Below are 25,685 nucleotides of genomic sequence, written 5' to 3'. Positions count from 1 at the left end.
TGCTATGTTGGATTGTTGTCACGGTGACTGTCAAAATAAAAGTACCAAGTCCCAGGAGAATATGGACTGGGAGCCATGACACTCTGGAGGAAATTGTCTCTACTGAGCATGTGCAGAAGAAATATTCACTACGACCGTGGTGCGCAGGAGCAGCCTTTAAAAAAAAAAAAAAAAAAAGCATTTTCCCTGTTCCTATGGAGTCGGAGCGTTTTCAAAAAGTTGCATTTTCAAAAAGTCGCATTTTCAAAATATTGCATTTTCCCTGGCTCCGAGCCCCGTTGTGGCGTAAACAGACCCCAGAAACGCAACTGAAGTTTTTTCGTTTTCACTGAAAGCGTTACGTTACCAGCTTCTCCGCCTTCTCGCTTTTTGTCTCCTAGGTTTTTCCACTGGAAGCTTTTCTGCCGACGTCGTCACCCCCCCCCCCCCCCCCCCCCCCCCCCCCCGACATCGTAGATACAAGTACGATTTCCCCGCAGCTGATAAGCCCACCGATGAATCCTCAATCTCCTTCCCTTGCATAATCACCAAACTCATTCCAGCATCTTGCGCCTCCAGCGTGGTGCGATCCCGCAGTGTCGCTCTGTCGGCTCTCGTCTGGACCTGGACGGGACAAAAAAACTCTGCAGTGCAGGTTTCCAGCTTTTTTTGTGGGATTTCAGCGTGACAGACGGTGATAAATCTCCAGGATGGAGATATTTTGTTTTGTGCGCTCCCTACGGCAGCCGCGGCCCGCGAAGGTTTCTCCTCGGAGACGGGAGGAAATGTTTAGTTTCCTGAGAGGTTCGGCAGGAGCAGCTGCAGGAAAGAGATCAGCCCGTAAGAGCGGCTCCTCTAGATTTATTATTCTACACTAAATAGCTCTACTTTCTCCTCTTCCTCTGCCTGCACACACATGCAAGAGTGGATTTGACTTTTATTCTAAATACAACTGATAGAGTGTTGAATGTTTTGTATTTTCGCTGTTGTGCCGTACTGTACGTTTGATTTTTAATGGATTTTTTTTTTTTTTCCGTGACCAACTAAGCCGGCCAGCGATGAGAGGAATCCTCACACAAACATTAAAAGCTGCATAAATACGTTGGGATTAGTTTTAAATTGACAGCCGACAAAGGCGACAGAAAAAAAAAACGGCGAATGTGTTCGCCGCGAACCTCCCAACTCTTATAATGTTTTAATAAATCCCAAACAAACACTGCTGTATTATTCATTAAAAAAAAAGAACTGGGGGAAAAAAACGTATTTGCATTAACGCCAAAATAAAGCTGTTTATGTGAAGCCGCCGTTTGAAATGTGCGCTTTGCTGCTAACAAGACTGCCACGCATCTCCCCGGAGACAAACACTAAGTGATGTGAACATGACTAATTACTGCCAGGATGAATTCTCCAAGGGACCGAATCACAATCCTCTTTTAAAAAGTGGAGTTCTGAGGGTTTGTGCTCGCTGCAGTGCGGCCTCCACGCTGAACCGGTCCGGCAGCTCCACCGCTAAAAAACCTCCGTCCAGAACGTTTTTATGAAACCGGCTCTGACTCAAACAGAGTTGTTGTTGTTCTTGTTGTTAAAACATGGAATAGAGCAGAAGTCAGCTTTTCAGCCCTGCTGGTGATCGATGGGAACAACACGGTGTTTTTAGTAAAGAGGCTTTTGGCTGAAGTGTGAGATGTCGATTACTTTTATTTATCCATTCATGTTCTGTACTGCTTTATCCAGTTGAGCATGGTGGCCCAGCGGGGACAAAACTCAACACAACCACAAAAAACCACAACAAAACAATAAAAAAACCCACAACAAAACACCATAAACTCACAACACAAAATAAACTCACAATACAACAACAAAAAGCCACAATACAACAATAAAAGACTACAACACAACACAAACTCACAATAAAAGACCACAACACAACAAAAAGTCAGAACAGCAAAAAGCCACAACAAAACACCATAAACTTACAACACAACATAAACTCACAATACAACAACAAAAAGCCACAACAAAAAAATAGAAGACCACAACAAGACAATAAAAGACCACAACACAACAGCAAAAACTTACAACACAACAAAAACTCACAACACAAGAACAAAAACTCACAACACAACAAAAACTCACAACACAACAAAAACTCACAACACAAGAACAAAAAGTTACAACACAACAAAAACTCACAACACAAGAACAAAAACTCACAACACAACAAAAACTCACAACACAAGAACAAAAACTCACAACACAATAAAAGACCACAACACAACAACAAAAAGTTACAACACAACAAAAACTAACAACACAAGAACAAAAACCCACAACACAACAACAAAAAGTCAGAACACAAGAACAAAAACTAACAACACAAGAACAAAAACTCAACACAATAAAAGACCACAACACAACAACAAAAACTCACAACACAACAACAAAAACCCACAACACAACAAAAACTCACAACACAACAACAAGCCACAACACGACCCTTGGCCCCGCCCATGTGGTCGTGCAGCAGAGACCATCAGGCCAATGAACCGCCGCCGTCTGTTTCTGACTAACGAGCTCCAAGGCTGCAGTTATAAAATGTGGCACCGCCTCCTTGACTTGATGATGACAAATCAAGACCATCGGACGCAGATGATTCATGCTCTGGTGTACTCACGATGCTTCCCCTTCAAAAGAAAAAAGTCCTTTTCAGTCGTCGATGTCAGAAAGAATTGTGAAGCGAAGAAAAAGGATCACAAATGGTAACGTGTGTTTGTGTCTGAGCAGCAAAATAAGCTGCAATTTTAAGCCACAATTTCCCCGGAGCTTGATGTTGAAACCTGTAATCGAGACCAAGAGCCAAAGCGTCCTTCGCGCAGCAGGTGCCACATCAAGCCCCGCCTCCCGGACTAAACTGGCGCCTCAATCGAAGCGTTGAGCGGCGAGGCTCTGGTCCTCCTGCAGCCGGGCCTCCCACGTAGAGACGAATCGCCGCGGCGCTCTGTCGTAACGTAACGTGGCGAGAATATTAAATCACGTCCCGCTCAGCCGGAGCAGGACGAGGTGGCGCTGATGGTGATAAATGCTCTTTGCTGAGGTCTTATCATCACACAGCAATAATTCCTCAGTGAGTTATTTACCTGAGCTCCGGCTCTCGAGACAAAATGATGCTGATGCTGCCCTAAACAAGGAGCAAGCTCTTGTTCTCGTACTGGGAAAGATGTGGACATTCAAGATATTCAACCTTCTTCTTCAACTTTCTACACTTTTTCACCGTCATGAATGAGTGTCTGAAGAGCGCCGATGGAGTCTCGCTATGTTGCTTCTCGCTAGATGTCTTCCACAGACCGAGAGACATTCAGGTGGGGCTTCTCTTGGGGTCGCGTAGCCATCGGGGTCATTTCCTCTTCCCCACGCCCTTAGAGCAAGGCAGGAAAACCTGCTCCAGGCCGGCCTGCTTGCAAGAGCAAACTGGATTGAGTCTGGCGGTTTATATCAGCCACACGTGGCTCTTCAGCGCCGCTGGAGCGGCTCCGTGAAGCTTTCACAAGATATAATGGAAATAAACATTAACTTTTTTATTTCTTTTGCATTCATGACTTAATCTCCAGGATGAAACCAGATTAAGAAGGTAAAACGGTTAAAACAGCCAGAATAGCAGGAATTGCAAAAAAAAAAATAAAATAAATAAATGAATGAATGAATTGATAAAATCTCTAAAACTACTCAAAGAAATAATCCAGGAAAAATGGTCAAACTAAATTGATTCAAATCACAAAAGGAAAGCAAAATAAAGGTAAAAGGAAGAAAGCGAGTAGGATAAGCGAGTAATGAAAAAATGAAGTGAAAAAATGAAGAGAAAATGATACAGAAAGAAGAAAGAAACGGGAAAAAATAAAGAAAAAGGGAAAGAAAACCGGTGGAGCTGAAAGTCCTGGAACCGTCAGGAAACGTGGAACGTTTAGCTGAAACGTACAGCGGCTGAACGCTAAAGAGGCTAAAGAGGCTAAAGAGTCAAGACGCATAAAATTACTGAAGCAGGAAAATCAACGAGGAGGAATTTCTAAAAATGGCTTCAAAACTGAAAGATGAGATCAGATATTTCTTATGGCCACAAAGTTTGCCGACTGCTGCATGAGCCCATGAGCCTGAGCGGTGAGACTTCAACCACAGACTCCCAGATTTAATCAGGCAAAGAGCGGGATGTAAAATATAACGCTGCGGCGCCGGGTCCGACTCACTGACGGCCGTTCGGGGTCCGTACATTCGTCGCCTAATTTGTTTTTCACCGACGTTGCCATTTTGAAATGTTGACCGGTGTAATGGGACGTAACGGGACGACGCTAAGCGTTGACTTAGGGTGAGCCGAGCAGTGGAGTGTTAAAGCTGATTAAGCTGATAGTGCCGTTCTGCGGCGCGGCGCGGCGCTCGTCCGGGGGTTAACGCCGTCATCCATGCATGAAGGCATAAGTGGGCAGCCTCGAGAAGAGCAGGCTCTTTATTCCGTTTGCCAAGTACAATTTAGGTTTTTGCTCTTCAGGCATTTAATGGAGATAACAGCTTGTTATTCAGAGGGCTGCTCAGGCGAGGCCACCGCCGCTACGCCGCCGCCGCCGCCGCCGATCAGCGCTCATTAAAGCCCTCGCACTGCTTTCTGTCTCCTGGCCACAATTTTCCACTTTGAAAAGCCAACTTGTGTTTTTAGGCGCTTTTGACACACACACACACACACACACACACACACACACACACACACACACACACACACACACACACACACACACACACACACACACTAGTCGGCTTCTTTGCATGTTAGAAGATGTTAACTCGCTTTTTTGAAGTACATGAAGCAGAAACAATTGATTTTAGGAGTTTGTTCTTGTTTGGTTTACGGCGAACGGTCATGATTAGTTAGGCTGATATATAAATTGATGTGAGGTTTTTTTTGGTTTTTTTTCCCATTTCTACGCTGGGAATCTTCACATCACCATGACTCCAGCACCCTCTCTTAATGTCCGAAGAAATTTCAAACAATTACCGTAATTCACGGACTATTGCGCGCACCTGGATATGAGCCGCACCCACCAAATTAAAAGATTAAGAAAGAACGGTCGGAGTTACGTGATGCACCTGAACGCATCACCCATGTAAAGGCTGCATTAGGGTCGTTAAGCCGTAAAAATCCATAAATTAGTCGTGTCACTGTTTGAGCTGTCGGGTTAAAAGTGTGTGAATAAAGTAGCGGCTCGTAGTCCGGAGATTACTGCGTGCTTGAAGATATTCTGCTGAAGTCAATATCATTTCTGCTCTTTTTATGGATTCTTCCATTTATGTTTGGTTTTGTTGGTCAAGTCACACAAAAATTGGTCAACTCAATAACCAACGAACACGTTAGGATCGTGTCCTTTACGGTCGGGTCTAAAGATTATTTACGACGAAACGTGTCTCTTTGTGTTTTTTTCTTTACCGTCTTCTCCCAGAGGCATCCCCCAGCCCCGTAAAGAGCTCCCCAGAAACCTCCCCCATGACGTCCCCGCGACAGCGCCGTGACTCGGACCGCTACTGCCAGCTATGCAACGCCTGGTTCAACAACCCCGGCATGGCTCAGCAACACTACGACGGGAAGAAGCACAAGAAGAACGCCGCCAGGGCCGACCTGCTGGAGCAGCTGGGGAAGACCCTGGACATGGGGGAGATGAAAGGTCAGCCGCCATCTTTTTCTTTTAGCCATCCCGCAAACGGAGAGGATTGCGGATCAGGTGTCGGGGGGGGGGGGGGGGGGGGGGGGGTTGGTGTTTCAATCCCAGAACCTTTTTGTCCTGTCCGGTTCCTACAGGATCCACTCCGTTTGTGGCTCCTACTCGCCTCTACTCACCTCAGCCTCGGTCATTTTCCATCACTATATAGTTCCACCACGGAGTTTTCCCCGTCATGCACACGTAATCACCCCCGATATAATGTGAAGCAAACATCCATTGTTTACCAGCTCAAATAGTACATTAAATAGTATATATTTTTAGATATTTGTTAATAATATTACAAAATGTTGATCGTTGTGCTTCACTGTCTGGTGTTTCGGTTTCACTGGTGCCCCTGTTAACTGGTGACCGTTTGCAGCAGCTGATGTTGAAATAAGACAAACAAAGGACATTTTAAACTTTAATGGAAATGTGATTAAACGGCGTTCTCCAGGACAGCTGCAGGTTTTTAACATCTGCTGTGAAATTCAGAAACTCTGAATAATCTGCCTAGAACAACTTGAAATCATCTAGAACCCAGATCCCAACTAGGAATGTTCTGGATGTTGTAGAACCAACACAGTAAAGTCCAGTTTTAGTGCAGCCTGTTCTCACTCTGATTGGTTCTTTATTCACCTGCAGCCGTTTCCCTTTAGTTCCTCTTTTCCTTTCATTTACATTCAAACCTTCAGATATTTGACTTTATATCAGAGGTTAGAACCTCAGGGGAACGTGAGAGGAACCACCTTTATACTACTTTTTATCACATTTCTTCTTGTTTCACCACGACAGACGTCACTGACCTTCACCGCCGTCTGATTATTATCACGCCACCTAGTGGAAGTGTGGTCCGACAACATGATCGGCTTTCCTAACTCCTTTAGGAAGCCTCCTAACACCTTTCACTAACTCCTTTATTAAGTCTCCTAACACCTTCCCTAACTCCTTTAGGAAACCTCCTAACACCTTTCCTAACTCCTTTAGGAAGCCTCCTAACACCTTTCACTAACTCCTTTATTAAGTCTCCTAACACCTTCCCTAACTCCTTTATTAAGCCTCCTAACACCTTCCCTAACTCCTTTATTAAGCCTCCTAACACCTTTCCTAACTCCTTTAGGAAGCCTCCTAACACATTTCCTATCTCCTTTAGGAAGCCTCCTAACACCTTTCCTAACTCCTTGAGGAAGTCTCCTAACACCTTTCCTAACTCCTTTATTAAGTCTCCTAACACCTTTCCTAACTCCTTTAGGAAGCCTCCAAACACCTTTCCTAACTCCTTTAGGAAGCCTCCAAACACCTTTCCTAACTCCTTTATTAAGTCTCCTAACTCCTTTATTAAGTCTCCTAACACCTTTCCTAACTCCTTTAGGAAGCCTCCTAACTCCTTTATTAAGTCTCCTAACACCTTTCCTAACTCCTTTATTAAGTCTCCTAACACCTTTCCTAACTCCTTTAGGAAGCCTCCTAACACCTTTCCTGAGCCCCGTGACGTCACCTAGGGGTTAGATAAAGTGGATAGGAAAGGAGACAGGAGGGACCATTCAGATGCTCCCCCAGTCACATGCAGAGTGACTGAGGGAGCAGTCATGGCGCCGATGATGCTCATGCAGAGTCCTGTTGACCTCGGGGCTTCTTTTCTATTGGCTGAAGCGTCTCGCTGGTCGAGGAGGCGACCTCGCGTTCTGATGACCTTCGTGGTTGAAGCAGCTCGTCAAGCAGCCGAGTGAAGCTGAAGCAAACCGAAGGGTCCTGGAGCTCCGATCCTATTGGCCGAGTCGCCACAGGGATCAAACCTCGGCTGCTTTTGTTTTCAAATATTTTTACCGGCATACATTTGTGATTTTGGAAAGAAGCGAAGCTTCAAAACAGAAAGCAAATTCAGCAGATTCAGCTAATTTTTCATGGTCGCATCCCAATAGTTTGTTATAAATGCTGCATCATTTAAAATGGAAATAATCAGGCTTTCCAGTGATCTCCAGTTTTTATCAGAACAAACATTGTTACAGCGAAAAATAATGATTTCTATACTTTCTGTCCATACTTCATAAAAACAAGCAGTAAAATAAATCAGTCTCATTTTGCCACATGCAGCACAATACCAATGTGAGTATTCCAGACTGGCAAAATAGTCCCATAATGACCTTTAATTTGAAATTTTGCAAACAAACAATTACCACAGACGACGACAACAATCCCAACATAAAGTCCAGTTTATTGAAACCCTCTGGTGTAAGACACAGCGATAAGTTCCAAAAGACTTTCTGCTTCGACTCCCGTTAAAGAAACAGACACTGGACGATGTGAAGACAGACTTCACGTGAAATTACATTTGCATGCTCTCCTTCATTGTCCTTTTTTGTGCTCACTCAATTTTTTGAATTTTCCACTCCAGAGAAGAAAAACGTTGCCAGCTCACAGTTCTTCCTTTCCCATCTGCTGGTTGCAGAACGTGTCGGAGTAATAATGTAAAATAAGGTTATTAAACCTCTTTTCTTTTTTTTTTCTGGGAGAAAAGCTGCCGGCTGTGGCTGAAATGTGAATAATGAGAACAAGAAACCCTTCTCAAGGGTCAATTCTTGAACAATTCTCTGTCATTTGCATGAAAACTTTACTCCCCAAACCGTTTAATGAGGGCAGCAGGAATTAAGTTTCAGTGGTAATTCTCATTTATTTTGCTTTGGCGGGCCGAGCCGGTCTTCGTGAACGTTGAGTTTATCGAGCAGCCGTCACATCTGGAGACGCGGACGGACGGACGGACTATATGTAAGTCTTCCACTCTCAACCAGCGTGTCACAAGCTGTTAATTGTCACGGAGGAGGAGGAGGAGGAGGAGGAGGAGGAGGAGGAGGAGGAGGAGGAGGAGGAGGAGGAGGAGGAGGAGGAGGAGGAGGAGGAGGAGCTCCTCCCTGTCGTCTCCCAGCCACAATATGTCAATAGCAATTACACAATATTATTCCAGCTGGTGGAGGGCCGGCTGCCAGAAGAGCAGAAGGAGCCCAGAGGTGTCGTAAAGGGCATCGGCGCGTGACCGCACCGCGGGGTGGGGGTGGGGGTGGGGGGGGGTAGACAAGTCCTCACAGCTGATTGGACACGGACCCCCTCACACACAGCCTGATTGGTTCTCCCTCCACCTGAGAGGCATGAAGACCAGCAGTCGCTTCCGCTTTGTCATTCTGGACGTTTTGAGGACTTGATTTTGTTTGACCACTGGCCAGTAGAGGGCGCCAGGGCGCCCCCTCCCCCCGGGAGCAAGAAGGACTATATTGTTTTCGTAAAATATATTAATAAACTGTAATAATGTCAACATATTTTTATACCAACAAACTAGGGCAAAAAAATCCATTTGATTGATTTATAGAATTTGGAGCTAAAAACTATTTTTATTTTTCCACTTAGATTTTTTTCCCGCCCCCAGCTTTTCAACCTTTTTCTCGTTGCGTTCTACCAACCCTTCCTTGTGGGTTTCCGTAGTTGCTTTTGCGCGTTTTGCTTAAACCCTGGTTAAAGCTTGAATTTGTTGAATGACGGAGCCTCGATTACTTTTCATTTTGAGATTGTTTATATGAATTTTAGCTCTGAGGACAGTCGCAACAATAAAGTTGCGCTTTTGACAATATATCTGATGTCGACAGTCATTTTTAAGAGCATTGAGAAAAAAAAACCTTTCTCCATCATGGTTATTTTTTAAATGCACACAAACAGAAATGTGTTGAGGTTTTTTTTAAGACTTTTTTTTTTTTTTTTTTTACTTTCAGTCCTGAATGTTTGCCTTTTAAAACAATAAATATGTAATTCTTTTCTTAATCATGACTGAATGGCTCCTCCTCTTCCTCCTCCTCCTCCTCCTCCTCCTCACTTTCAAAAACTGCATCCTGTATAGTGTATACAGGATGCAGTTTTTGACAGCGAGCTCCTGATATTAAACCCTTCCTGTTTAATATTAATAATGCTGCAGCCACAATATTGGAATCTGCTCTGAGCACCGTTTTACACTTTGTCACTTCAATCTCCAACCTTGATGTTAAAAATGTAAATAAACTTGTACGTCCTTTTTTAAAACAGAACCTGATAAACTGACCCTGAGTTTCTGTACAGTTTAGTGTTTCATAATGAAAGAAGAAAATGTATTTTAGGCATAAACTTTCCAGAAAGAATGGAAAACCTGCTGCGTCGGGATTTTATCGAGGTTCTGATATAACTTGTTTTGGGGTTTTTTTTTCTCTATCGGGAGCTGCCGGCTGCAGCGCTCAGCACTCGGGCTAATGAGCATTCCTCTCCGGCCATTATCAATTTGTAATGAAGCGGTGAATCGTCCTATCAGGAGGCCGGGAAGGGAAGGGAAGGCCCGGGGACGCTCCGGCTAAAAGAGAAATTAAATGAATAGATAGATAGATAAATAAAGCTCCTGTTGTCAGGAAGCGCTCTGATCCACCGGCGCTCGTCTCACCTTCTGTCCTCTCTGACCTCCTGAGACGGCGAAAAAGCTCCGTCTGAGTTTGAAGATCTGAACATGATGAAATATTGAACATCTATAAAAAAAACAGGAGGTTTCATCATCCGGGCCGCTCGGCGTGGTGCTTGTTGTTGTTGTTGTTGTTGTTGTTGTTGTGTACAGAGTTATGTAGCTACAGAGAACCGATGCAAAGGAGTGACGGAGGGAGGAAGTCGCTTCCCAATAGATGAGATTAGAACAGAGCGAGCGCATGAAAACAGAATGGAAGAGAGGAGGATGAAGTGGAGGGGAAGAGAACAGAAACAATAGGGGACTGGGTGGAAAGGGTTAAAATGACGCAATACATTAGAATACAGTACAGCAGAGTAGAACGTAGTAGAACAGACAGTATGACGCGTTTCCCATAACAACGTATAAAAATTAAAATACCCCAAATAAGACTCATCACAGATATTCCCATATATTTTTGGCTTCATCGTCATATTTTGTTACGTCAGAGACCAAAACGTGGTTCTGCTGCTCCTCCTGCCAATACTTTGAACTAGAACTTCCTTTGTGATCGGCCAGTATCAACGTCTCTGAGGAGAGGTACTGCCTTTTTTTTAATTTTTAATTTCTTTATGTCCAAGACCCTCAAAAGGGTCAAAACCGCCATTTCCACATGTAACAGAAGAAGAGACCCACCGATCCCGATACCTGAATTTGGATATCTGCCGATACCGATACTATTGCGATACCAGAGCTGTTTGCTTTAATATTATTATTATTATCATTATTGTTGACTTTATATGAGGCTGTAATAAACTCCTCTCTCCAGTAAAGTATGAAATGTACTAATGTATACATGTATTCTCTCAAAAGGCAACTTGGGGTTAGTATCAGGTCAGAACAGGAAGCAGTACAAAGTATTTTTGTTCCATTTGACAGTGTGGGGGGTCTGCGTGACGTCATCATCTCATAATAAATTAGTTCTACCTTTAGAACCTCAGAATCACTTTATTCATCCCTGGGGGGATTAATTCTGTAGCAACGCAGCACCAACAGAATGTTTGTGATCCGTGAATTACTTTGGTATCGGTTCCGATACCGATACTGGATCGGATCGGCCCTCATCCCTAAAGGTCTAAGAACATTTTAAATCTTTATTTATATACAAAAATACACTTCAAGACTATATTGTATAACGATCCTTTTTTCTGTTTCTGATTGAGTCACTTTGGCCAAACGTCTTTATTTAACTCTTGACGGTCTGTTCAACCACTTTCGTTTCTCCCAGTCGACTAACGGCGGCGTCCAGTCGACTAACGGCGGCGTCCAGTCGACTAACGGCGGCGTCCAGTCGACTAACGGCGGCGTCCAGACGACTAACGGCGGCGTCCAGTCGACTAACGGCGGCGTCCAGACGACTAACGCCTCGTCCAGTCGACTAACGGCGGCGTCCAGACGACTAACGGCGGCGTCCAGTCGACTAACGGCGGCGTCCAGACGACTAACGGCGGCGTCCAGTCGACTAACGGCGGCGTCCAGACGACTAACGGCGGCGTCCAGTCGACTAACGGCGGCGTCCAGACGACTAACGGCGGCGTCCAGTCGACTAACGGCGGCGTCCAGTCGACTAACGGCGGCGTCCAGTCGACTAACGACGGCGTCCAGACGACTAACGCCTCGTCCAGTCGACTAACGCCTCGTCCAGTCGACTAACGGCGGCGTCCAGTCGACTAACGACGGCGGCGTCCAGACGACTAACGCCGGCGTCCAGTCGACTAACGCCGGCGTCCAGTCGACTAACGGCGGCGTCCAGTCGACTAACGGCGGCGTCCAGACGACTAACGCCGGCGTCCAGTCGACTAACGACGGCGTCCAGTCGACTAACGGCGGCGTCCAGTCGACTAACGGCGGCGTCTAGACGACTGACGGCGGCGTCCAGACGACGGGCTTGATTTACTGTAGCGGCGAAGCCGTCGGGCTGTAATCTGTGTAGAAGTGTAAATGGGATGGCAAAGCACTTTGTGGCAGATACTTCATTAAGGCACTAATGCGTTGTGGTTGAGTTGTTAATCACGCACGAGACGATGGCCCCTTTTTTTTTTTTTTCTCCTCGGTTAATGTTTGTAAAACTCCAATGAGCGGAATTCGAGTCCATTAGGAGCTTCGACATCGTCTTTCTTATTATTAATTGAAGTCTTTGCATCTTTTGCTCTTAGAAAGCGTTTTCTTGGCTCACTGTAACTGAGTGTAGTACAATAACACTGATCCATCTATTGTCTGCACACTTGTTATTCAGGTTTGGGTTGCAGGGGCTTCAAAACACTGGAGTCAAGGTCGCAGTCTTACGACCCGGAGATTCTTAGTTTTCGTTACACGACAGAAAATTTAGGTGAAAATGGAAAACGGCTCCCAAGGTGGATCTTTGTGTCAACGCTCTAAAGTGTTCATATACGTCTCTTTTTAAATTACTTTTGAGTTAATTTTCGCCATTTAGACAGTTTTAGTCTTAAACTCTGATTCTGTTTCGGTGGAAATGTGTCTTCTTGAAAACTACGACTCTGTTGAAGCGAGTAAAGCTACTTTTTTCTTTTTTCTGAGAAAACGCTGTAACTCCGTCTCCATGGAAACGGGGTAAAATGCAACTTTTAGAAAATGCTTTGTCTCCATAGAAACAGGGAAAATGTAACATTTTGAAAGCGCTGCAAGTCCGTCTCCATGGAAACGGGATAAAACGCTGCTTCTGTGCAGCTGTCGTAACCAGTTTTTTCTGCACATGCTCAGTAGATGGATAATAACAACAACGTTTCCTCCGAGGTGTCATGACCTATATATTCTGGGACGTGGTAGTTTTATTTTGACAGTCGCCGTAATAACAATCCAACTTGGTGGTTTTATTTTGACAGTCGCCGTAATAACAATCCAACTTGGTGGTTTTATTTTGACAGTCACCATAATAACAATCCAACTTGGGGGTTTTATTTTGACAGTCACCATAATAACGATCCAACTTGGTGGTTTTATTTTGACAGTCACCGTAATAACAATCCAACTTGGTGGTTTTATTTTGAGTCACGTGATAGCAATCCAACTTGGTAGTTTTATTTTGACAGTCGCCGTAATAACAATCCAACTTGGTGGTTTTATTTTGACAGTCACCATAATAACGATCCAACTTGGTAGTTTTATTTTGAACGTTGCTGTTCTCCCATTGATAATGTTTACAGCGTTTTGTTCTCCGTGTGCGTTTTGTGCAGCGTTTCTGCCGTTTCAATGTGAAGGGACATCTTTTTGAAAACGCGCTCACCACCACTCCGGCGCTCGTACACAGATTAACAGGAACAAACTGTTCTGTGTAGCTGAACTGTTGAGTTGTGTCGACGATGCAGAAACCCAGAGCCTGCAGTTTCATTATGTTCACCCAGAGACTACTATCACAAACACTGTCCTGCCCCAGGGTGTCGGTGAGTTAATATGTTTAAGGCTATATATTAAATACAGCTTTATTTAGAAATACAACCCCTCTGAGCAAAATACCAACTCTACTGATTAACAGTGTTTCCTCACAGAGGGCATCATCATGAGTGTGCGCTTGTCAAAGACAAAAAAAGAAACAAACACAGTCGAGTTTTGTTAAAACACACTTTTTAAGAAGTAAATTAATTAATGTAATTCATGTATAAGACTCATTAAAATGATTAAATGAGCTAAGCTCTGTTGCACGCGATCCCGCGAGAGAAGGATGCGATTTCAAGCAGTCGTGCGGAACTCGGCTTCACACCTGTTCTGGAGTGGAACTGGAGAGGAAGCAGCAACAAAACACCCATGATTAAACACCGACACGTTTTAAAAGTTAGAGAACTTTTACTTCGAGGCTGCAGGAAGTGAGTGAGAGAGATTTGAACTGAAACGGGAATCGGTTTTTGGGAACGATTGACAGCGAAGAGCCTTGGTTTGGACGGCAATGGGTTAAAAACTACAGCCGTAGTGAGCTTTTATTGTTTTTCTTCGGTTTGCGAAAACCAAAAAATCAACAAAACTTTTTTTTTTTTTTTTTTTTTAAGACAGAAAAGCATTAAAACATTCAAAATAAGCAGGGGGGAAGACAGTAGTGAGCAGGAGTGGTACCAGTGTTTTGAAAAAGTTTAGTTTCCCATCTATATACAGACAGTGTTTTTAAAAAGTTGCACTTTAGAGGCCATTTTCAAAAAATAGTTCTCTGGTCAGTCATTCCAAAAGCCGTTGTCGTATAAACGAATGTTTTCTGAGTTCACAGCCTTAGACCCCGTTTACACGGCAACCTTTTTTCAAGTGAAAAATCCAGCATTTTCGTTCCAGGAAGGTTTTGCGTTTCCACGGCAACGGCGGAGACACTGAAAATGAAGTAGTTAACTTGTAATGAAACCACACACACACACACATGCAGCAGAGAACAATGGGCTCTAAACATTAACAATGAGAGTGACATGGACATTCTACTGGACAGACCACCAAGTTGGACTGTTATTACGGTGACTGTCAAAATAAAAGTACCAAGTCCCAGGAGAATATGGACTGGGGGTCATGACAGGAAACATTGTTCTGATTATCTCTACTCGACCGTGGTGCGAGGGACCAGTAGCAGATTGCGATGTCTACCTGAGACGAAGCACAAGCGTTTCCAGAAACTGTCTTTGTCCCCCATTTACACGACGGTGGAGTCGGAGCGTCTTCGAAAAGTTCCACCTTGGGAGCGTCGAAAAAAAGTTCCAATGAAAGTTTAAGTTTTTCGCTTGAACTCTTGTTTTATGTAAACGAGCCCTTAGTGTCACCAGTAGTCGTGTTTTCAGATCGCTGAATTTTCCCGTTTCCATGGAGACGGTGTCGGACCGTTTTCAAAAAGTTATATTTTCAGTGTCTCCGACCACCTTTGTCCCAAAATGCACCGAAAGTTTTCCATTTTGAAAAATGACTTGAAAACTTCCGCCTTAGGGCGCGTTCACATTCCCCCGTTTGATCCGGACCAGAGTCGCTTCACGGGAAAACTGTTTCAATGAGCCTCGTTTCTTCTTCACTTCCTCTCTGGTTCAGTGTTTGTTTTGCGCGACAGCGCCCCCAAACCAGCAGCTGCTGTAACTGCAGGACATTTATCAGGCGCGCCTCTGAACTGAATGTGAACGCCACATGAAATAAATGAAGGGATGAAAATTCTGGGCTCCCCTCCCCACTCCCGGGTGAACCGAGTCCCAGACTATCCCAATGTGAAAAGGGTCCTTAGTCTCTTTGCTGCCCCCGTGTGGAGTCACCCCGTAAAGTCATCCGAGCCACAAGTTTGGCCCTGACGCGACCCTGAGCCGTTGCGGGTTTCGGGAGCCACCTCGGTAACACATCGGCAGACGGATCTGAACCAGGCACAAGTAACATTCTTCATTATGCATTATTCCCAACACCGTCTGCGCCTGAGCTGATTCCAAAGCCCAAATCTCTCCCCTCAGCATCAAACATTTATCTCCCGCGTGCCTGGAAATGATGTTCTGGTGTCAAAGTCCCGGAATAATACCGCAATTATTTAAAACCAAAGGAGCACAAATAGACGGGCGCTGCCGGATTCTTTCCGTCGCGCAGGAATATAATGGAGCTCCTGTAAGAGGCTTAAATATCACACACACTGTAGACTCCCTTTATCTTCCCTCGTGCAGCCGGCTAAACGAAACGCGAGCCGCGGCCCCTGCGTCTTGTCTTGCAGGAGGCTGCGAGCGTGAAAGCGTCCGGCGGTTTAGTGACTGACGGGCAGACAATGTGGGGGACGGACCGGGTCGCTGGACCGGCAGCCAGCCGGTCCATTGAAACGTCCCGGGGGCGTCGTGCTGATTTCAGCTTCGGTTCAGAGGCAACTCTGCATGAGAGTGACATCACACGCGCTCCGGCTTGATCTCATTTAGAGCCACTTAAGCGTCCCGTCTCTCGCCCGCGAACGCCGACTCCTAGAATATGCCTGCACGCCGTCACGTCCCTTATTTTATTTATCAGTCCTACTTAGGCCGTGTGCTTTACCTAATGTGATTCTCAACACCAGCAGACATAAGATGCAGCCACTAATCATCTTATTTCATGCCGGGGAGACGGCGATATCCTAGATTTAATAATGCAAAGTAGACAAGAGCGTAGGAAAACAAATATCCTCCCTCCATACGTGTTCCCCTGGAGATCAGCCACTCTTAACCCCTGCCTCCTGAGCCGGGCTGCGGCCGATGAAGGAAAAAATCCCGAGTGTGACTTCCCGGCGTCGCCACGTCTTCTGACGAGTTCAGCAAAGTGAGATTGAGACGCGGGTGAGAGGAGCTGATTGGTGGAGGATGACGTCCGGAATGCAGCATTCCGTGTCGAGCAAGGCGGCGCTCGCGTCCTCGCGTTCATCGCAGTGCAACGACCTCCGATGGAAGTCGCATCTAAAATATATAAAGGGGAAAAAAAGCCAAATCCATCGCAGTGTTTCTAAATCAATCTTCTTTACTCACTTTATGTAACACGGTGATTTTACCACATTGAACTTACTGTGTGGAAATCTATGGCTTGACCTGTAAAAATAATATATAATATAAGACAGAGATCCATCAAACCCACTATTTATCAAATGTACTTTGCTAAAATTTACTTGCTTTAGTCGATTAGAATACTGTTCAGGTTTTGTATAAAACCAATAAAAAAAACTTTCCAATGAACATCTATTATTTGAAAGGAACAGACGTCTTTAAAAAAAAAAAAACAGCTTTAATGGAACGAAGAGTCGCGGTGACAGGAAGTAGTTTATGGAACGCAACTGCAGAAAGAAGTAAGAGTCAGGAACTCTCCTGGTATTCAAGAAACATATAAAGTAATAATAATTAGATATATATATAATTATGATATGAGATATTTGATTTGAGCAAACATGATGTTTGTGTGTATACTGTACATAGAATGCTTTAAAAAATATCTGTAAATACGTATATATTTCGAATGTTGAATATTGTGAAGGTATTGAAAAGCACCTAAGGAGCAGATATAAAAAGAGTCAAATCTTTTCTGCTCCTTTTTGTTCAAAATGTGAACTGGAAGTTTTACTTTTATTTATTTTATTTTTACTTTTGAATAAAAATAATGAATTACAATACGAAATCGGCGCACTAATAGAAGTCAGCTTGACTTTATTTTCCCTTCGCCGTATTCAGCTGCGACCTCGACCCAAACCTGTTTTTTTTTTTTTCCAGCTTTTGATTTGGCGAGACGTTTCAAACGTCAAGCTGACGGACAAAAGAGCCGCGGGAGCTTTTTTAATCCTGCGACTATTCGCCTTTTCAGTGAAGCGATTGACCGACGCGTGTTCACACTCACCCGCAGAATACATTGATTTTTTTGGGCACGTTTCCCACGAGCCTTTCATTATAAACACAAAACGACCATCGGCACATCGGGACCTTCATCATCGTCACTGTTACAAACGTGTGAAGATGAAAATCCGGGAGATTCATTCCTCTGCATGGTTTCCTCTCTGGAATACTGCTGACAGAATGAAGTACGACATGGTTCCATGTCTGAGTTGTTTCTGCCGCTGTTATTGTTCTGATAGTTGCTCCGTCAGCCGCCTCCCCACCACTTTTACTTGCTGATTTTATTATAACGTCTTTTTCTTTATTGTTATGAGGAGTTTTTTTCGCCAGACTGACAAAAAGGAAGATATTTGGAGTCGAGATTGGAGGGTTAGGTACGTCGGTCGGTAAGTAAGCAGGTAGAGAGAGAAGAGTATTGAATAATAAGTATTTACATGAGTAGAGGTGGGTAGGGATGTATGTAGGGACGTCGATCGGTCAGAGTAGGTAGGTAGGGATTAGTATTAAATGATAAATATACGTGGTCATTAAGGTTTGTAGTTGGATGTAGATAGAGGCGTATGTGAGCAGGTATGTAAAATTAGATATGAATTTAGGTTCTGATAGATGAAAACAGAAAACAAAATGATTTAAATGAATAAAAAGAAAGAATTGTTATGAGAGATGTAGGTACCGTAGGTACTTCTGCTTCGTGGAAGAACTTTAGTTATATAAGGAGGGCGGCTGTGGCTCAATCTCTGTCTCTCAATTGGAAGGTTGCCGGTTCAATTCCCGATCTCCTTCTAGCCACATGTCGAGCAGGATACTTAAAACAGTGGTAACTAATTACTGCGTTACCGGCATCGCTGACGACGAAACGAGACAAGAGTACAAAGCTAAAGGTCGAGCGGGCAGACGTCGAGTTTAACTGATCCGAGTCGTCAGCTTAACCTTAATATGATCCGGACACGCCAGTGAGGAGATCTACGAAGGTTATTGAGCTTGGAATGAGTAATTTGTGGCTCACCCCCCCCCCCCCCCCCCCCCCCCCGAAATAGAAGAAAAAGTGGCACTTTGTGTTCTGAACAGTGACGTATTGTTCTTTCTGAACTCTGGATGGGAGCCGGGCTGTGGGAGGTGTGGGGGAAATTAACAGCTTTGGTGTCAAAATTCACAGAAAATGTAAAAAAAAAAAAAAGAAGAAGTTATCAGATCATTTAGTTCTCTCATTAATGAGCCGGCGCCCAGCGGAGCAGCGACAACCCCCCCCCCCCCCCGTGAGCAGACTTTCTTGATGTATCATGACCTGCATGATGGCGGCGTTGGAATCTGAAGGGGTCTGAAGTGAAGCAGCACGCCAGCGGCGCCGCTGCTCCATCTGTGTGGACGCAGTGGGTGTTCAGCCCAAAGTGCTAACGGCTCAAAGCATTGGCATTGTTGCGTAACACACACACACACACACACACACACACACACACACACACACACACACACACACACACACACAAAGAAAGTACTTTCACAGTGCAAACGGAGTAGAAACCAACTCAAAGAGGACTGGTGCTGTGTGGTACTGACATTTGGTATCGATCTGATAACAAGTAAATACAGTGCCAGTATCGGCAGTACCGATACCGATACCGATACCTTTTTAATATTCAAGGTTACGGGTGGGTGTAGGATAAAACAACATTATCATAAGGTGGTGTTCAGGACGGAGCAGTGTTCGATATCAATACTAACGTGGGTATCAATATTATCGATATATGTATCGATCCACCCACCAGTACAGAGAACCTCATAGACACAGTTGTTGGTGTTTTTGGCCTTGAATGAATGAATGAATGAATGAATGAATGAATGAATGAATGTTTCAAGTGACGACGCATCGTTTTCGCATTTTTGTTCAACAGAGGTTTCCTGTTTACATGGTAACATTTTGAAATTTGCACTGAAACGCTGAGCGGACTAAATTCCTCTCTTATTAATGAGATTGACAAAAGTAAGACCGACGGTGAATTAAGTTCTGACAAAAATATACTGTAATTCACTGCTTTGGGATCAGCTGGTGTCTTTTGTGTGGAAATGACACTAAATCCCAGAATCCAAGCTGAGCTCGAACGCCTCTGCTTTAATTATTAAAACATTAGTTTTATTTTCTTTATTATCATGATGCAGATAAGCTGCATGCAGACGTCTCGAGGTATACCCAGCCTTTCCCCTCCCGTTGTATCGAATCCGGATGTTCGCTTTAGTTGTTTTTTTGTTTTTTTTGCAATTCCTCATGTAGCTGGCAAAAAAAAAAAAAGATGTGTTGCTCTTAGATGCTTTTTTTTTCAGCCACTCGCTCTCAGCTACTAAATTTAGAGCTCAGTCGAGTCAAACTACCCAACAAATTGTGTTTTTCTCACGACTCCATCACAGCCGCGAAGTGATGATGCAGTTGGTGCGTCATTTTTTTTTATTTTTTTTTCTTTGCTGCTCTTCCTCCCCTTCCTCCTCTTCCTCCAGAGCTCACGCTCTCAGCTGTGCCGAGCGACCCTAAAATAAATCCCTCGCAGCCCCATCAGTCGCCTCAGAGATGGGAAAATTACAATGAGCTGACGAAGACGGCCTTTTCAGGAGGAAATAGAAAGAAACGCCTCCTGGTTCAATTTAAAGCACACAATTGCTCTCGCTGAAACCTGTTTCCTGTTCCCTCAAGACATTTCTACCGACTATAAATATTCTTACAGAGTCCAATAGAGACACCAATTTTGTCTGGCCACGTGTTACGTCTGTCTATTCTGTCCTATTGCATCCCGGTGAGGACGACGTCATGTCAGTCATCAGCAATTTCGCCTGCAAGAGAGGACGAGCGATGTCCCCGGGTAGATTTTTTTTAATATTATTGAGAATGATGAAAGTAAACCACACTATAAATGATGTGCCGCTAAAATATAAAAAGGAGGAAGATATAGTTTGTACAACACCGGCAACTGATTCCCCGTCCACACGAGCCAAAGCAATATTCTTTCTCCCCGTCGTTGCCCCATCCATAAGGGAGACATCTGCGTCCATGACACCATGAAAACTACTCAGAACCATGTCGTACATATGCCAGGCCTATAGGTGGCAGTGTGACGCTGCCGCAGAAATACACCAAAACCAGAGAAGAAGAAATGGAGCGCGGTAAAATGGAGAATGCGACAAATCCGACATGTGGCCTCATTGAAGCGACTCGCATCCGTAGCTTCTGCAGCTCCACCTGCAGCAGGTCGTCCACCATGTTGTTGATAAGTGGCGTCACGGGGTTATCGGGTCAACAGGCGGGGCCATGACGTCATCGTCTGCAGCTACAGGGCGTCTCGCCTGTCCACACTTGCTACAAGCTGAGGCGGCGATTTCAAATTTCTCCACAAACATGTTCTAAATAAAACCTGTTTTCAGGCGCGTAAAACGCTGCGCCGTGTGGATGATCAGTCAAAAACGATGCGTTAACATGAAAAGAGGGAAAAGATAGTTGGTGCATCACCAGCAACTTCATCACCAGCAACTTCATCACCAGCAACTTCATCACCAGCAACTTTATCACCTGCAACTTCATCACCAGCAACTTCATCACCAGCAACTTTATCACCAGCAACTTAATCAACGAAGACCTTTGGATTAGCAGAGTTAACCCAATGTCGTTCATTAGATTGATCAGCATGTAACGCCGAGCCGTGCTACATGCTACATGCTAAAGAGTTTCGGGGCTTCTACATCAGCGATGCTACATGCTAAAGAGTTTCAAGGCTCACACACCAGCGATGCTACATGCTTAAGGGTTTTTTCAAGGCTCACACACCAGCGATGCTACATGCTACATGCTAAAGAGTTTCGGGGCTTCTACATCAGCGATGCTACATGCTAAAGAGTTTCAAGGCTCACACACCAGCGATGCTACATGCTTAAGGGTTTTTTCAAGGCTCACACACCAGCGATGCTACATGCTACATGCTAAAGAGTTTCAGGGCTTCTACATCAGCGATGCTACATGCTAAAGAGTTTCAAGGCTCACACACCAGCGATGCTACATGCTTAAGGGTTTTTTCAAGGCTCACACACCAGCGATGCTACATGCTACATACTAAAGAGTTTCAGGGCTTCTACATCAGCGATGCTACATGCTAAAGAGTTTCAAGGCTCACACACCAGCGATGCTACATGCTTAAGGGTTTTTTCAAGGCTCACACACCAGCGATGCTACATGCTACATGCTAAAGAGTTTCAGGGCTTCTACATCAGCGATGCTACATGCTAAAGAGTTTCAAGGCTCACACACCAGCGATGCTACATGCTACATGCTAAAGAGTTTCAGGGCTTCTACATCAGCGATGCTACATGCTAAAGAGTTTCAGGGCTCCTACATCAGTGATGCTACATGCTAAAGAGTTTCAGGGCTCACACACCAGCGATGCTACATGCTACATGCTAAAGAGTTTCAGAGCTCACACACCAGTGATGCTACATGCTAAAGAGTTTCAGGGCTCACACACCAGCGATGCTACATGCTACATGCTAAAGAGTTTCAGAGCTCACACACCAGCGATGCTACATGCTAAAGAGTTTCAGAGCTCACACACCAGCGATGCTACATGCTAAAGAGTTTCAGAGCTCACACACCAGCGATGCTACACTTGTATCGGGACTCGGTATCGTCGCATCTCTAGTTTAGCACAAATGCTTTGTGATCGTTGCCTCTTTCCGCTCTTCCTCAGCCGGAGAGCGATGAAGCTCGACTTCCAACATCTGAGCGGGGCAGATGGGCGCCGGTTAATTCAGCGTGAACGCCAGACCAGCAACTCCATTTTTGTTTTTCCCCCGCCTGTAAACAGTCCACCCAGAGCAGCGTGCCGCCGATCCGTCAACCTGCCTCCCGGCTCCCGCCCAGCGGCTCCGGCAATAGGTCTCAATTAGCCACAGACAACCAGAGATTTACTACGGAGCGAATTAAATAACTCAACTCAGCAACACGACGAGTCAACCTGGTTGGTGAGCAGGATGAGCAGGATGAGCAAGTGGTTTAACGTGCTCCGTTAGCGGAGCAGAGCGATCGCACTGCTTTATTAACTTTCCAGCAACGCTTGGAAACCGTGAAGCGTCACACAGGAAACACACTCTCTGTGCCATTATTGGGAGTAAATACACACAATGATCCAAATACACACAGTGATACAACTACACAGTCATTCAAATACACACAGTGATCCAAATACACACAGTGATACAACTACACAGTGATTCAAATACACACAGTGATCCAAATACACACAGTGATACAACTACACACAGTGATCTAAATACACACACAGTGATACAACTACACAGTGATCCAAATACACACAATGATCTAAATACACACAGTGATACAACCACACAGTGATCCAAATACACACAGTGATCCAAATACACACAGTGATCCAAATATACACAGTGATCCAAATACACACAATGATCCAAATACACACAGTGATACAACTACACAGTGATACAACTACACACAATGATCCAACTACACACAGTGATACAACTACACAGTGATACAACTACACACAATGATACAACTACACACAGTGATACAACTACACAGTGATACAACTACACACAGTGATACAACTACACAGTGATCCAAATACACACAATGATCCAAATACACACAGTGATCCAAATACACACAATGATCCAAATACACACAGTGATCCAAATACACACAGTGATCCAAATACACACAGTGATACAACTACACAGTGATCTAAATACACACAGTGATACAACTACACACAATGATCCAAATACACACAGTGATACAACTACATAGTGATCCAACTACACACAGTGATACAACTACACACAGTGATACAACTACACAGTGATCTAAATACACACAGTGATACAACTACACACGGACACAATGAAACGGTTTACACTTAAAGCTGCATTCAGAAAAAAAAAATTTCTGTTGGAATTGAATAAATGAATGAATTTACTTTAAAATAAATGTAATAAAAAAAATCTTTGCAAAGTAGTTCATAGTTCATAAACTTCTGGTCACAAGTTTCACCATTCATGTCTCTAAATGTTCTCATTTATCGCCTCTTAAAGGATTTGAATCATGTCAACTGGATTCGCTCATAAATTTCCAAAGACGTTTTGTCCTTTATTGAAATGGATTCATCAGTTCATGCTGTTTCCATGGCAACACGGCCTCACATGTGAAATAAAATCAACCAATGATGATTCATGCGTTGCTCTGAGATGTTTTCTTTTTTAAGGATATGTGAAACTGAGATATTTGTAAAGAAAAATAAATAGGACTAAAAGTGAAAGTACAAGGTATTCTCCGAAGCTTCTCATTGTATTGATTAATTTCCCCCCAATTTATTCAAATTGCTGTGGATTATGATACCACAGTGTCATAAATAAGGGCCCGTTTAGACAACAGTGGTGTTCAGAGCCACTGAAAACGCAACTTACCCGAAATCGCTCCGGCTCCCAAAATGAGAAATGTACAAAAATGAAACTTTGTGGAAGTGCTAGGGTCCCGACTCCTTGTTGACGGTGGAAACGCTGCGGTAGATCATGCGCACCACGGCCATAGTAACTAGTTCTTCTGTACATACACGAGTAGATGGACAATAACGATTTGTGCTTCTTATATACTAAAGTTTTATACTGTATATTAGTTTTCTGGGATTGTTGGTGGGTTTTTACACATTCTGCATCTTTTTTTATATTGAAACGTTTTGGTGCTCATCGACCCTGGTGGACAGCCACAGTATTTCACTGCCGTACTTGTTTAATCTAATCTATTAGAACAACTAGAGCTACACTCGGTAGAGCCAACGCCACATTTGTTTGCGTAATCGTGTTAGCATCGCTCGCGTGATAGCCGTTAGCTCATATCAATGCTAACTAGCCTGTCAGGTAGCTACATCACTGTGAAACACTGAGCAGGGAGCGTCTCCATGGCAACAGACGCTGATCTCCTTTGATCTCCTCCATGAGGTGCCTCTCTCGTCCGCTTTGTATGGGACATTTTTTTCACAGTTATTTGGGATTTATTCTGAAACGTTTAGCTGTTAACGTCCCAAAATCTAATCGATTGGCCCTTGGATGATGACAAATCATCCCTGAAGATGTCATACAATTCGGGTCAGTAGTTTTTGTGCAAGGTTAGTCAAATCTGTACTTACAAACCAATAAATAAAAAAATACACACAGACAAAAACATAACGTAAACACGCCGAGCTCCAAAGTGTCATGACTATATTCTAGGTTTATAGTTCATATTGGTAGTTTTATATTCGACCGTAATTTGTTCCACCAGAATGTTCGCGTTCTCCCATCGTTAATGTTTATAGCGTATTGTTGCGTGTGTGTGTGTGTGGTTTCATCACCAAAACAATCAGAACTACATCGTTTTCAAGCGTTTCTATCCTAGTCATGTAAACCGACATCGCTTACAAAATGTTGCCGCGTAAACAAGAAACTATTCTGAAACGAAAGATGTTGTGTTTTCTATGGTTTGTGTAAACGGGGTCATATTTTAAACCAGATTTAGTTACTTCAGGAGCAGCTGGGAAAAGTGACAACTCCAATATTGACGAGTGTCTTTATCGATGTCACAAGTTAATCTGTGGTGAGGGAACCAGAGGAGACTCCTGCATGTGATTATTTTTTTTTTATTCACTTAGGACCAGATCCGTTTCCTAGAATACTACTGTATTGAAAATAATCAAAAACATGTTTGCATGTTTAAGTGCCTTTAAATTTGCAAAGGTAAGCATTTGTGTCACGAGCTCCAGAGCTGTAATTGGGTTGTGCTCATGAAACATTAACCACATCTCCTCATACTTTGAAAGATTTATCACCAGGATGCATTGTTACACCAAGGAAATGTTCCACCAAAACACGAAACTTCCAGTTTTAGACCAAAAATCTCACGAGTCCCGAAGTTCCAGCAGACGTGACTTTTTGTTTTGAAAAGTTTTCCTTCCTGCCGGGCAGTGAGCTGCTTCTCGCTTCAGGACGTTGTGTGAATTCCGCTCCAAGTTTGGATCGTGTGAGATGCTGAGATTCTGAATCTCCGTGTCAGTGACTGTAAAACCTTTCGGCCCCTGTTTTTATTTTTAGTATTTCCTCCCGCCGGCTCCATCCGGACCCTCCATCAAACAGAGA

General features: G+C 44.0%; 1 protein-coding gene across 1 annotated transcript in view; it reads left to right on the top strand.

Annotated features, from left to right (window-relative positions):
• Positions 1-25,685, top strand: part of zmat4a (zinc finger, matrin-type 4a) — a 155,039-nt gene that overhangs the window by 104,513 nt on the left and 24,841 nt on the right. Inside the window, exon 5 of the mRNA XM_080468117.1 lies at positions 5,460-5,681. Coding sequence (XP_080324243.1) covers positions 5,460-5,681 — 222 coding nt within the window. The remainder of the gene's footprint in view (positions 1-5,459; positions 5,682-25,685) is intronic.

Source organism: Lipophrys pholis (assembly GCF_963383615.2).
Source record: "Lipophrys pholis genome assembly, chromosome: 7".
NCBI classification, from domain to species: domain Eukaryota; kingdom Metazoa; phylum Chordata; class Actinopteri; order Blenniiformes; family Blenniidae; genus Lipophrys; species Lipophrys pholis.
Note: the sequence above shows the minus strand (reverse complement) of the source record. Positions and strands in the feature narration are given on the sequence as shown.